Below are 14,028 nucleotides of genomic sequence, written 5' to 3'. Positions count from 1 at the left end.
AACAATGTACAAATATTCTATTGATGTTATTGGAAGAATGTTTGTTCATAACTTTGAGAGAACCTTTTCCAGAATGTTTTGAGAACATTGTTAGCTTGGTTTGACCCGTTTGTGCAGGGAGACTCAATTGTTAATGACACTGTTGACGTCTGATATACAGAGTTGCCGTGTCTGACAGTGAATATTGAGAAATATCTGATCACTGGATGTCGGGATCAAATATTCCAGAGAGTTGCGTAATGAGCTCCCGATAGTTGCACATTTCTATGCATTACTCACGACAACCTCTAATATGCATAGTGTAGTATCTAGTAAAATAATATGGATAACCTAATGTGAATTGGGAAAGCATTACATCCCAGAATTCAAAATAAGCTTTCCTCAACACAGGGGCTTAAAAATGAGCCTTGCCACGGTGCATCTGTGTGAGATGTTTGACAGCGAGAGATAAAGCTTGCATAAGCAGGATGTGGCTAAGCTGAAGCCGTTCCCCAATGAGGCGGTGATCACCTTCAGCCGTTGAGAGAGGAAAGCCAGGGGGAGATGAAAACGGGCAACTCAGTGTGATTAGGTATGTGCTTTCTGTACAAACAATCAAGATGGCAGATGTGCCACTGTGAATTACCTTGTAATGTTAGCGAACGCTAATCCCTCAGCACATTCGTGCCCTTTGCTCCCTTTATCAAATAATGTCTGCTGATATGAGCAGAGCGTGTTGTCAGAGATACCACAGACAAGGCCATGGGGAGAGGAACTGTGCTATTAGCAGCCTCTTGAGTGGATAGAAATCATACTAACTTTTTATTGTTATAGGGGTGACGTTAAAAATCAACTGGAACTAACTTTCCGTTCACAGGCTGTCTGACTGTATTTATTCTAAACCAAGTAAACACAATTGGCTCCATTGAGCAAACAATCATAGTCTAATATGTTATATTGGTGTGGTTATGTTTGACCTCGTTGGTGGAGACTTTCCTTTAAACTCATTTCAGCTCCAAATTATTTTAAGCATGTCACCATCCACTAGACAGGTATTTGTCTAACTGCTTATGCAGCATATTTGACTAGTCGTTGAGTAAATGGTTATTTAAAGAAATAGTTAATATAGCCAAACAGATTGGCCTCTTAATTTATTGGTACATGGGATAGTAAGTTTTTCATATGGATTATTTCAGCACTGTTATCTTTAACAAAAAGAAAAACTAAAATGATTCAAAATAATATCTGTTAGTTGAAATAATGCTGAAATAAAATAACATGTAGGCTACATTTAAAAAACTGGAATGAAAATTTGAACTGAAGTAAAATAAGTACTAAAATGAAATAAACGTTTATTAAAGCTAAAAAAAAAGAAAATGAATTGAAATGACAAAAGCACATCATAAAATTACTAAAACTAAAATGAAAAATGAAAATAGAAAAGCTAATTCACAATATCAATAAAATACAAAAATAGCATATAAACAACACTAAAATAACATATTACATTTGTATAGTGTTAGTGAGTTAAAGGTGGAGTGGAAGGTAAGGTGTGACTATATTTGGCGTGTGAGATTTTCTACTGTGTGCCACAGCTGACTGAATTTGTAGCCGACAGACTGAGGGGTTTTATTTTTAACAGTTTAAGTTTCTTGACAAACTCAGTCTACGTCGTCTCTTCCAGGTCCAGATGGACAGCTTCACTGATACCCTTTGCTTATTCATTTCATGCCAGAAAGAATCAACATTCTGAATGGCAAAAGATTTTCCTTGTCTTTTAGCAATATTCTCTTTTCTATGGTTCGGGTCCAGCGTCACACCCTCCAGTTTGTCCTTTATCTGGAATCTGCACTAGGAAAGATTTGTGGCTCAGCTGTTCAGTTGGTACTGTGCTCTGAATGACTTTTATGTGCTAATGACTCTGTTTAATGAAACCTTGTAAAATTCTGCACATGGTGAAGAAAGCATAATTTAAAGACTTGGAGATTTCTAGCTCACTAAATTGCAGCTCTGACGGCTCTGCTTGGGCCTTTCTCCATACTTTCTTAATGATTCAAGCTTTCCAGTGTACGTGGCAAGTAGGGCATGTTTGTACATTTTTTCATTTCGTTTCTGGCACGGAGATAATAAAAACAAAAGACTTTAATTAAAACATACGAAAATGAATGCTGACAAAATAAAAACAATCACATCCTACATGAGATTAATCAGATAGCCTATAGCCAACATAAAAGTAATATTACAACTTACATCTGCAGAAAAGGACGCGAATGCGCACGTGAACTTGACTAGGTTTGTCTGAATGTGTAACTCCCATACGTTGTGGATGCGCTCTTTCCCCTAACAACAATGCTGAAACAGTAGGCGCGTTTCCAATACAGATTTTTTTTTTTTTTTTATATCGATAAAAAACTACTACTTTCCATTAACCGATGTTATGCGACTTCAGAGTATTTTTTCCTCTCGCGACAAGTCATTCCAAAGATCATGGCAACGGACGTTGGTACCACCTACCATGGCAACGGACGTGGTACCGCACTAGACATTATTATTATTAATGGAAGGAAACATAGGCTTGTTATCCAAGCATTAATGGCAAGGAAAGACCCTTACTTGCAGAACATATGAGGTGTTTCTGGGTGTTTCTCACTCATTTCTGCTCCGAGGTCTTGATTGTGGCACCTCTATGAGGTTTAGAATCCAGTATTTCCGTAACTCTTTTGTCTTTTATGAATTTAACAAAGAACTCTGCAGAGGCGGACAGAGTACACAGCTACATTACTTGAGTAAAAGTACAGATACCCCTTGCTAAATTTTACTCAAGTACAAGTAAAAGTACTACAGTCAGATGTCTACTTAAGTAAAAGTACTAAAGTACTTGTTTTTAAAAGAACTTGAGTATCAAGAGTACAAGAGTACATTTTCTAAATATTGCATTACTACTGCCACAGTGCTTACATTGGTAAAAACAGCAAACACTTGAAGCGAAAACTATCATTAACTAGTCTGGCGAGGTGGGGCCACGGCTTGGCACATTCCCGGGATGCGATATTTTTTTTCCCAGGATGGTAGGGGAAGACTCCTACCTACCCCTAACCCCACCCCTAAACCTACCCCTCACTGGGGGTCTTATGACCTCCATAACCCCGCCCCTAAACCTACCTGTCACTGGGGTTAAGACCAATCAGGGATGACTTCCCTAATGAATATTCATGAGTCTTCCCCTACCATCCTGGGAAAAAAAAAAATCACTCCCAGGATGGACCTGCTGCGTCTTCATCCATTGTTTCGTCCATGGTTTCTTCTCTTATCTAAATCTGACCATGGAGTTGACTTTGGCGGAAAGCTGAAGGTGATTGCTGATAGGCTGTCCCAATCAGTGGCGCCTGCACAATCCAATCACATTTGAGAGGGTTTCCGAGATGTTTCTTTTTTCCTTTATTCTTTTTTTTTTTTTTTTATAGAAGAAGTAACGGGTACTCACAGTTATGGATAGAAATGTAGTGGAGTAAAGAGTACAATATTTGCCTCTCAAATGTACTTGAGTAAAGTCATGAGTACTCCCCAAAAATGATACTCGAGTAAAGTACAGATCCCTCAGAATTGTACTTAAGTACTGTACTCAAGTAAATGTACTCAGTTACTGTCCGGCTCTGGAACTCTGTCTCGTATTCTGTCCAAACACACCGCGCCTTCTAAGTCAGGTGACTTGTAAACGCGCAAAAATTTCCCTTGCAGTTTTGCGAAATTTCCTTTTTCGAATTGCCTGAAAAACCACTTCATGCGAGCGTGAAAACTTTTTTGCGATAAATGGGAGTTTTTGCGAAATTGACGTGTTTCCATTGAGCGTAGGCTATTTCCAATTCGCAATTTCAATTTGCGCAATTTGAAGGGTAAGCTAATGGAAACGCGGCTACTGGCGACTAAAGCATAAAGCATTTACAACGTCCTATTAAAATGTTGTTCTCATTATAGGCTAATGTCAAGTAGCCTAAATGGCAGATTGGCACTGCTGCACATCTTGCACTTGTAGTTTCATGGTCAAAGTGATTCCATGCATCACTGCACGCTTTCAAATCCATTATTCACTTTATTGCGCAGGTCTGGACAGCATGGTGTCCTTATGTTAACCAATCAGATCTCTGGTAGCCTACCGCCCTAAATGCCGCAGTAACCAATCAGAAAAAAAAAAATATATATATTTGGTCACGACGATCAACATTTTCATGATTGATAGTCGCTGTCACATCGGAGTACTAGATTACTCGTACGTAGCGCTAAATGGCAAGATGGTACAGTTTTATGTGACATTTAAAAATCATTTATGGAAATATCTGTCGCAGACCTGATCGGAGATACCTATTTTGCATTATAATCTTACTCAAATGAGTAACTTACGAATACTAAATAATTGAGTAGGCCTACAGCAAGTAGCTACGGTAATTTTTAAAGATGTAAATTAAAAATGGATAAAAAAAATCAGGTAAAGCTATTAGCTTTTCCAGTTCACAGTATCACCATAGCAACTCTCTTGGAGACTAAATACTTTATAAAATGGCAATGTCATAGGCCTACATCTTTGTATGGTAGAATGATTGCAGCAGTAGCCTGCCAGATATTGGAAATAACTCTATTGAAGTTAGAGCGTGGCATATAAGTTACAGATATATAGACATTCTGAATTTTTACATTTATGCAAATTTTTATTAGGCCTAACGTTAATACGGAAGTGGGCGCTTAATTTATTATCCTACCTCTAGCAGGTGGTTTCTCTGCTAGTAGTGGCTAAGCAGGTCCACATGCAGTGTACACTTACATATGAAGGTTACAGGAGTACATTTGGAAAGATCAGAGGCTCTCAGCGGCTGGGGAAAATCTCCCGTTTAATATAAAGCTGAAGTAGCACGGAAAATGAGAAAGCGTTACTCTGTAAACCAGCTGAACAGCACTGCCATCTAGAGGCGCCTACAAGCCACAACCATCTGCTGGACTGGTGAGAACTAGAGCAAATGAGGCCTCCTTCCAGTCAGAATCACTAATTACGTGTTGAATTGCCTGTCACAAGCCGTATATTTAGTACTGACGGTGATATTAGTCTTAGTAATGAGTCGTTCTCTCAGCCTGGATGGTTTTAGTCTATCACCAGGAACATTAAGGTAATAACAAATCCTGGCAGGCTACTACTTCTCACCCCTGCCTAATCAAAGCTATTCATTCAACACATGCAGTGAGGTCTGCAAAGAAAACTATAGATCTCCTCAAACACCAAACCGCCCGTAAGTCAGGTAAGATCAGAATCTTCAATCATGGATGTTTAGTGTGCAAAGATCTGTACTAAAAGAACGTAAGATGGCAGTTTATTAAGCATTAACTAGTGTGACTGTAATATTGCAGAAAGCATTCATGCTTAAGCGCTTGGTTCAATTACGGGCACCATAGGAAAGATTCCCACTGAGATGTTTTAGCAACTCGACGATGAGCTCCAGGGGGTCTACTTCAAATGTTCTTATTCCGCCCCTCCAGTAAAGCCAATACATCAACACCTCTCATAATGGGAGTGGGGGAACGGATTCCGACAGCTGGTTTGTTTGCCGTCGGATTCATGTATTTTACACAGAGGAACTAATATGTATATAAATGATGCTGGTCAAGCTCCATCTTGAATATACAGAGAATATAATAAACATCCATTAAGCCACTACATCAACACCTCTCATAATGGGAGTAATGGATTTTGACAGCTGAATTGTTTGCTGTCGGATTCTGTTCCCCCCATGTTTCTTACACAGTGAGGTTCTAATATTCATCAAACTGATGCTGATTAATTGGCCATGATAGCCTAGTGGTCTCTGCAGTGACATTTAGCACTGTTGGGCTTTTGGGCGACCCGAGTTCAAGTCCCGGCTCTTGATTTTTTCTCTATCCCATACTGTCCTATCATAATAAAAGGCAAAAACTCCCAAAAATTATTCTTTAAACTGATGCCAGTTAAACTCCATCCACACACAAAATAGAATCAGCCTTTTTTTAAGCATTGGGAGTCTGATAAGATGAAAATTAGAAGCAGAAAAAAGAAGAATTGACTATGAACCCCTCCCTATCCCTTCTGGCAGTGTCTGGTGGTTCCACAATCCCCGACCCGGCTGCTTGATTGGCGGAGCCGTTTTCCACAGCACCGGCTGTGATGTTTTTTTTTCTTTTAGGGAACATACAATTCCCATGGGCTTAACAGATGATTGTTTTGTAGGCACTCTCCTCTTTTTAAAAACGTAGTAATGCTCCATTAATTGAATAACTAATCTTGTCAGGTATTTAAATGCCATGACAGGTTAAAGGATAATTAATGCATTAACCACATGAAACATTTTAATATTGGGGATGGCTGCTATTTTTGAATAAAAAGCATTGAAGCGCTAATGTTCATTGTTATGACATGAAGGTGAAGTTTCAGGAGCTGCAGTCAGTATTATAAAGAAGAGCCAATTTAGGATGACAGGCATAATACTGCAAGGTTAAAACTTTAAATCTATCAATGAGACTACCGCTTTATAAATGAGCAGTGTCAGGACCTTGGATTTCAGATAGGAATAAAAAGAGCATGACACAACACGTGTAACTCATCAACTAAAAGAGGAATAAACTATCAAGAGAGAAACTTAATAACAAAGGACAAGCAATCCCATCTTTAAAGCGAATCAGTTTATATAGTTTGGTTTACAAAAATGTCTGTATACAGTATGTCATTTTCTCCCAGTACAAACTAACGCATGACTCATTCAGTGAGAACATACAACTAGATGTATTTACAGCGCAAGCAATCATACCAACAAAATAAAAATGAAAACGTAACCACATGTACTACTCACTACTGGTAGCCACTACGGTTGAAGAGGTAGCTTCCACAGTTAGACAATGCATCCCATTTTTGATTAGATGTGTCCTACAAAAATAATTTACAACATACTGACATCTCTAAACCTCTCTCTCTTTCTAACACACACACACACACACACACACACACACACACACACACACACACACACACACACACACACACACACACACACACACACACACACACACACACACACACACACACACACACACACACACACACACACTTTGGAATTCTGTCAGTTCTAGTAGCTACGACCTGCAAGGCTTGTCAGTTGATGCCAGAGCTTATATGACTGGCAAAATGGCATCCACTTTGCAAACATGTTAGAAGACCAAAGGAAGGTGTTGACATTCGGTATCTAAGGCAAACAAACACACATTTCCTTTCACTTAAATTCCTGAACATACATGGACAAAGGTATACAAGTAGAATCATTATGATGAAATGTTCTATATTCCTGAACACAAAGACATACTTTGGTCCCCTTGTCCATCCCACATGACATAGCTTAATGGCAACATCAACATCAATATATTATAAAGCTGATCACACGGATGCTACTGTATGGATGTTAAGTGTAGAGGAAAAAAAGGGTTTTCATAAGGACAGGCTATGAATTTTAAAGACCTTGGTACAAAGCATGTAACATCAGCTCTTATGTAGGGATGCACAATATTCAAGATCAAGATATTTTCAAGATACAATTTTAATTTTATTGGGATTTAACAATATAGAAAATTAAATTTTGCATGCTCATTTTTCATATTTTTACATTTAGATTATGTTTGCAGTCATCAAATTCTCAAAGATAATCTTTAAAAACTAATAATTTATAACACTGTTAAATGTAATCTTAAGAAAATCTTAAACTTTTCATGTTACATTATGTTGTGATGCTTAAATTCAGTTGTAGAATGTAAAAAAATGATTTTCACTTTTAGAGTTTTATTTTTAATTTATTTTTAGACCTAATAGTATAAATATTAATATATATAGTTTATCAACCATAACATGACTAACGTGAAACCCATTTTTTTTCACTACCAGTGTACAAAATACAAATCAAAATGATCTAGTGACTTAATAGCAGAATAAAAAAAAAAAAGAAGTGTAGTTTGCCATTCATTCATCAAAGCATTTCCATGTCTTAAAATAAATTATTAGAAACTTACTAGTGATTAAGGAAGCGCTCTGGTCAAGACATCCAAAGGTCATTATATAACATAAATTAAATATGATTTCTTTTCATAAACAGTTAATAGAGTACTGGCATGACTGGATCACTCTTTTAGCTGAAGGAGAGGACTGTTTTTAGGATCACTTTCAGAAAAAAACAGGCAAGGAATGAATGCTTTTCAACATTACGGTCAACTTGAACTTACTCAGAAATGAGAGGGCATGAACAAGACAGCATGAACATTACATTCTCATCGGCAAACTGGAACTCCAGTATAAGGAGGAACTTTGCTACATAGACAGTCAGACTTTATGATGACAACAAGGAATAAGAAAAAAGACAATCAACAATGGCACATATATCCCTGCTTTAAATCGAAAGGACAAACGTTTTAAAGAATAAAAGGGAAAATATATTTTTCTCTTCTAAAAATGCCCCAAGAAAATAAACAGACAAGTTCTACACTTGCAAACTGAAAGGCAGGCACTGGGAGATAAGATTACTGAGTCCATCCTACTGTCAATCACCCCTGGGTGCCAATGCAACTGAATTTGGCTGAGGGGGACAGGAAACAGAAAACAAGACATGTTGTTTGCTGACAACATTTGGCTCAGAGAGTCTTTCTGTATTGTCAGATTCCCTTTTCATGGATTTGGTCTATATTCACTCAAACACACACACACACACACACACACACACACACACACACACACACACACACACACACACACACACGCACGCGCACACACACACACAAGTGTGAAAAGTGCTTCCGGTCTGTTTGTCTCAATGGCTCTGCAGCCACGTGTCCAGCCCCTCCCTGTTCTCTGTCCTTGCGGAGCAGGGACACTCCACACCCTGGAGGACTCTGTGAGGAAGTGAGTGTGTGAGTGCTCGGGGCTGTGAGCTCAGTCTGTCATGCGGGGGAGGTTATAAGAGTAGTGTACTAAAGGGAGGCCGCGGCTCTGACAGAAACAAGCTCGGCCGCAAGCCTGAACCTGCTCCGAACTGTCTGACACAAACGAATCGCCCTCGTCTCCATATTCTGACTGGGCGGAAAGCGTCCCGGTGTCGGGCCAGTACCCCTCTGAGCTCAGGCACTGAGATGCGTTTGCCATCAGGGCAGGGCAGCTGTGGGACTTCACTAAATGTCTGCAGGCTGAGGAAGAGGAGGAAGCAGAAGAGGAAGATGTCCTGATGTGGAGGGCGGGGTCACAGTGTTCACACATTCCCCGAGTGTTGCTGTGCAACTTTGTGTACATTCCGCAATCGCTAGACAAGCCTTCGCCGTCGTCAGATAGCGCAGAGCCTCCTGCTACCGTCCCTTTAGTGACCACTTTACCAACCAGCCCGCCGCAACCTCCGGCCCTCCCCCGTCCTCTAAGCCGAAGCCAGTCATATCTGAAGGAAGGACTGAAGCAGACGTACAGCACAGGGTTCAAGCAGGCAGAGAGGGGAAAGAATATGAGTGTCACGGATTTGGCCATCTCCGGTCCGCCCACTGCATTACTGGTCCCGGCCAGCAGGGGAGCGAATGAGAAAGCCGCTACAGGACAGAAGAAGATGCAGTTGGTGAAGATGAGCCAGGCAATATGCCTCACAGACCCGGCCTGCTCGGGATCAGCCAACTGGGCACGACCCAGTCTGCAGTATAACCGCATATAGACAACCGCGCTCAGCAGGTACGCTAGTGTGTTCAATAGCACCAGGGCCACTGTGAACCCCAGACCTGGTCCGGGACCTCCAGAGAAGGGCAGGCAGAGAGGAGAGCCCATGGCAGATTCATGATACAGACTGAGGCAGGCCGCCGCAATAGATATCAATCCCAACAGGAGTGCAGCGATACCAAACCTTCTTCGTCGTTCCCTCCTTTCGCTACTGGACCTCAGAGCTCCCGCCTTCCCCATCAGAGCCCTCACAGCAAAGCAACGCTCCACCGCAGCTAACGCCAGCAGCAGGACAGCCCACTCTGATGAAAACACAGCGAGGAAGCCCACCACCTGACATCCGGCACCCGTTTCCCACCACACGCCATACTCTGCAAACGAGCCCCAGGTGACGGCATCCAGGAGTGTCAGTGCTGCCACGTAGACCCCTGTCAGCAGGTTAGCGGAGGCCAGGAGAGCCACCAGGAGTCGGGATGGGGAGAGAGGAGAGGTTCGTGGGGAGAAGGTGGCTGCAAGCACCAGGCAGTTGAAGAGGAGCGCCACCAGGCAGATGAACCACACGGTCAATCGGATCATCCAGCTTCCCAACAAGTGTTCACAAGGTTTAAATGCCCCTGAAAGAAATGCATAAGAGTGTATAAAAGGCTAAGTCAATATTTTATGTTTTAAAAAAAAGATTAAAGATCCAGCATTTATTTGATCAAAAATACAGTAAAAAAAATAATATTGTGAAATATTATTACAATCTACAATAACTTTTTCTTTTCTTAAAATGTCATTTATCCCTGTGATGGCAAAGCTGAATTTTCAGCATCATTACTCCAGTCTTCACTGTCACATGATTCTTCAGAAATCATTCAAATATACTGATTTGGAGCTCCTTACTGACCCCATACTTTTGAACATTAGTGTACAGTACATAATAGGGATTATTAAAAATAATAGAGTTTATTACAAATAAAACAAAACGGCCAATATGGTACAGATGTTTTGTGCATCCCATAGTAAATATGTGTTATGGTGGTAATAATTCTGTGAGTATCTTGTAACATTAGATTACCAAGAGTTCTCTGGCTGTAGCAAAAGGAGAGAAAAAGAGACTTCTTTGTATTTACCCGGTGAGGGTGAGCAGTGCATGACTAGAGGAATCCTTTCCATCTCCTCCTCACCACCTAACAAATACATTTATAAGCATGTCAACTATGAGACACATAATACCACACATAAACATAGCCAGACCACCTCATTCAATCACATGTGGCCACATACACCAGAAGCTGCTGAGCTTAACAGCATTACACTATATGACAAAAAGTCATACCAAATGTATTTCTCCGCTCGTCATCCTCAGCTGGGTTAACTGCACTGTCACAAGTCACAAAAGCACAACACTGGTAGGCATAGGGAACCGTAATGGACCTTTGGGGACAAAGACAGAGATGGAGTGAGAGAGAGAGAGAGAGAGAGAGAGAGAGAGAGAGAGAGAGAGAGAGAGAGAGAGAGAGAGAGAGAGAGAGAGAGAGAGAGAGAGAGAGAGAGAGAGAGAGAGAGAACTGATTAGAAAGACATGAAGAGTTAATTATCTGGGTTTTGATCAAAGAAAGACTCAAGGTCTCTGATTTCTTGAGTATACTCTGAGTGTGATTACAGAGAACAGGTGAAGGTAAGGATGTCACATCATTATTCATATAAACTGAACTGGGACACAGGAGCAACCTTAATGAACTGTAATCAGTCACAGGCACATGAGTAAGGCTGTGAAGAGCTCTACCTGAGTTTAGGCAGACTTTTAGACATTAGACTGTTCCTCAGTTCCACATTTCCAGTCAGTTTAAGCTGGTTCAGTGCACTCAGTCCTGCGGTAGGAACACTGGCTAGGGAGTTCAGACTGAGATCCCTAATGGCATGATGGAAAAACGGCAATTATATTCATGTACACACACACACATACACACACACACACAAGAAAGCCCCGTATGGCTTTGTTGTTTAATCAGAGGCAGAATCTGCATCAAAGTACTTTTAATATCTAATTAAAGAGCAATGTATAATAAATTATATCATGACAATTATATTTTCAATTTCCCAGCAGTTTTTCCACTGAAATACAATGAATGTGAATAATTATGAGAGCATACAATTTGACTAAACACTCACAGGTTGGTGAGAGCGCTGAGAGAAAGGAAAGCATCTCTGTGGATGAACTTGATCCGGTTTCTGCTCAGGTCTCTGTAGAGCAGTGTGAAAACAAACATACACAAGCTAAACATATACAGATGGCTCTGGGTAAAGATTCAGATTTCAGGGATCTGGCCTTGTCTAGGTTCATTTTATCATAGGTCCAGGTGCTATTCACTTGATTGAAAAAGTCATTAGCTGGTCATTTTACACTCATGTGTTGCTAGGTGTGCCTTAAAGCTCTCTTAACCATTTAAGACACCTTTATAACAGTTAAAGTGCCATCTATGGCATAGAATAATGTGACACATGTGCACACCCAATTTCGTGAAGTTCTATGCATATCAGGCAGAAAGAGGGCCATTTTCAGCCATTTCATGGAATCTGCCATATAAATGCAGCATTTTGACACGTTTTTAACAGTAATCTCCCATATTTAACACACGATTCGATTGACAGCAACGGTCCTAGAGGCAAAGTTGCTCAGGATGAGAAGTTCTACCACACGGCATGAACGTTGTGGGCGTGTGCAAAAAATCGTGCGGTATACAATCCTTTACGCACGTGAAAAACGTGAAGGCTCCTCCCACTTCTAATGTTTTAGTGCCCCTTAGAGATAATTCTTTTGAAAATTATTGACAATCAGACTCCAGAGAATCTTGCTGCACTGGTTTGGTTCCGATCGGGCCAAAAACCTAGGACTAGTTCAGAAAAGTAGGTTTACATTATTTTTTTTTGCCAGGGTGACGACTGAATTCGAGTCATGCATTTTGTCTGCCTTGACCAAAGGATTCCAATGATATAAGACACTACGCCTAACAGTTTAGGAGTTAATAGCAAATAGCGATTTCGTACTTCTCACTATTGTAGCACCCCCCCGTCAGGCCGATCGAGGAAAGCCTTGGTGACGTTGTAGATGGTGTTTCAAGTTTCAAGTCTCTACGACTTACGTTTTGGTCTGCCCGATCACTTTTAGGAGAGAATGCTGATCCAAGGAAAATTTTACAATTACAATAGGGTTTCAGCGCTACGCGCCTGAACTCTTAAAAACAAGGCACATATTACAAACGTTAACTGGTGGGAGAGACTGAAACGTTAACTGAGAGAACGTGCACTTCTGTTGCATGCTCTTGATTACCGATCATTCACTCAGCACACGTCATTTGGATTAAAACGAAATCGTATATGTACTGTAAGTAAAAACTTGAACTGTTACGTGATTTACATATAGCGAGTGGTTCCTTATTACAGGACAAGAAGTTTACTGTGCGCAAACATCTGAAGCGTGCCCAGAAAGCCTTGAATAATGCATTAAATTCTCTTTCACGTCGGTATCAGCCTAGTTATGAAAAAGTGGTAACGGTGCATCCCTAATAATAATTATCATCATCATCACAAACAATTCTTCAATTAATATAGTTTATTAGACCATTTACAGTAATTATTATTAATAAGACTCTATTGAATACTTTATTCTGACTGGTTAATTTCATTATTTTGTGGCCAAATATTTGTATGTAATGAGTGCTTAATTGCAAAATAACTGTGCTAGTTTCAGGTCTCTGTTGTATCACTCCACAGTCTCTTTCTTCTCACATAATGAAATCTTCCAATGAATTCAAATCAATATTTCATGTCCATTTATTTATTTATGTGGTAGGTAGCCATGTAATATGTGTAATAATGTAGGATCATCTAATACAAGAGTGATCACCCTCTCTGGGATTGTTTTGTGAGAATGACCTGCTGAATATACATTAACATTTGCATATACACACATTTACGGCACAGTAATTGTTATTACTTACAGCACTCTAAGGCTAGTCATCCCCTGGAAAGTTCCTCTGTCTATCTGCTGGATTTGGTTGTGCTGTAGACTTCTACAGGACACATAATAAAAAAAAAAGCCTATTCATAAACATAATTCAAATGTAAGTAATGAACATTGTATAAACAGTTGAAAAACGTAGCACGATTGCGGAACTTACATGTCCTGCAGTCTAACACAGCCCTGAAAGGACGGCAGGTCTCCAATGTCATTATAGGAAAGATCTCTGTCAGAACATACACACAAATGTTGAGACACTGAGCTTGTGAGGAATGGAAATGTTTTGATGAAGTTTAGACAG

At 40.2% G+C, this 14,028-nt stretch overlaps 2 protein-coding genes across 2 annotated transcripts in view; one reads left to right on the top strand and one right to left on the bottom strand.

Moving 5' to 3' along the window:
- Window positions 1-14,028, top strand: part of kcna4 (potassium voltage-gated channel, shaker-related subfamily, member 4) — a 108,826-nt gene that overhangs the window by 54,478 nt on the left and 40,320 nt on the right. The gene's annotated exons all lie outside the window — the stretch shown is intronic.
- lgr4 (leucine-rich repeat containing G protein-coupled receptor 4) overlaps window positions 7,044-14,028 on the bottom strand; it is a 55,874-nt gene continuing 48,889 nt past the window's right edge. The window contains exons 13-19 of the mRNA XM_084404605.1: window positions 13,888-13,953; window positions 13,708-13,779; window positions 11,879-11,950; window positions 11,493-11,618; window positions 11,043-11,140; window positions 10,837-10,893; window positions 7,044-10,335 (exon numbers count right to left, since the gene is read on the bottom strand). Coding sequence (XP_084260731.1) covers window positions 8,963-10,335; window positions 10,837-10,893; window positions 11,043-11,140; window positions 11,493-11,618; window positions 11,879-11,950; window positions 13,708-13,779; window positions 13,888-13,953 — 1,864 coding nt within the window. The 3' untranslated portion in view covers window positions 7,044-8,962. The remainder of the gene's footprint in view (window positions 10,336-10,836; window positions 10,894-11,042; window positions 11,141-11,492; window positions 11,619-11,878; window positions 11,951-13,707; window positions 13,780-13,887; window positions 13,954-14,028) is intronic.

The sequence above is a fragment of the Rutilus rutilus genome, assembly GCF_951802725.1.
Source record: "Rutilus rutilus genome assembly, chromosome: 3".
In the NCBI taxonomy this organism is placed as follows: domain Eukaryota; kingdom Metazoa; phylum Chordata; class Actinopteri; order Cypriniformes; family Leuciscidae; genus Rutilus; species Rutilus rutilus.
This window is presented reverse-complemented; position numbering and strand designations above follow the sequence as displayed.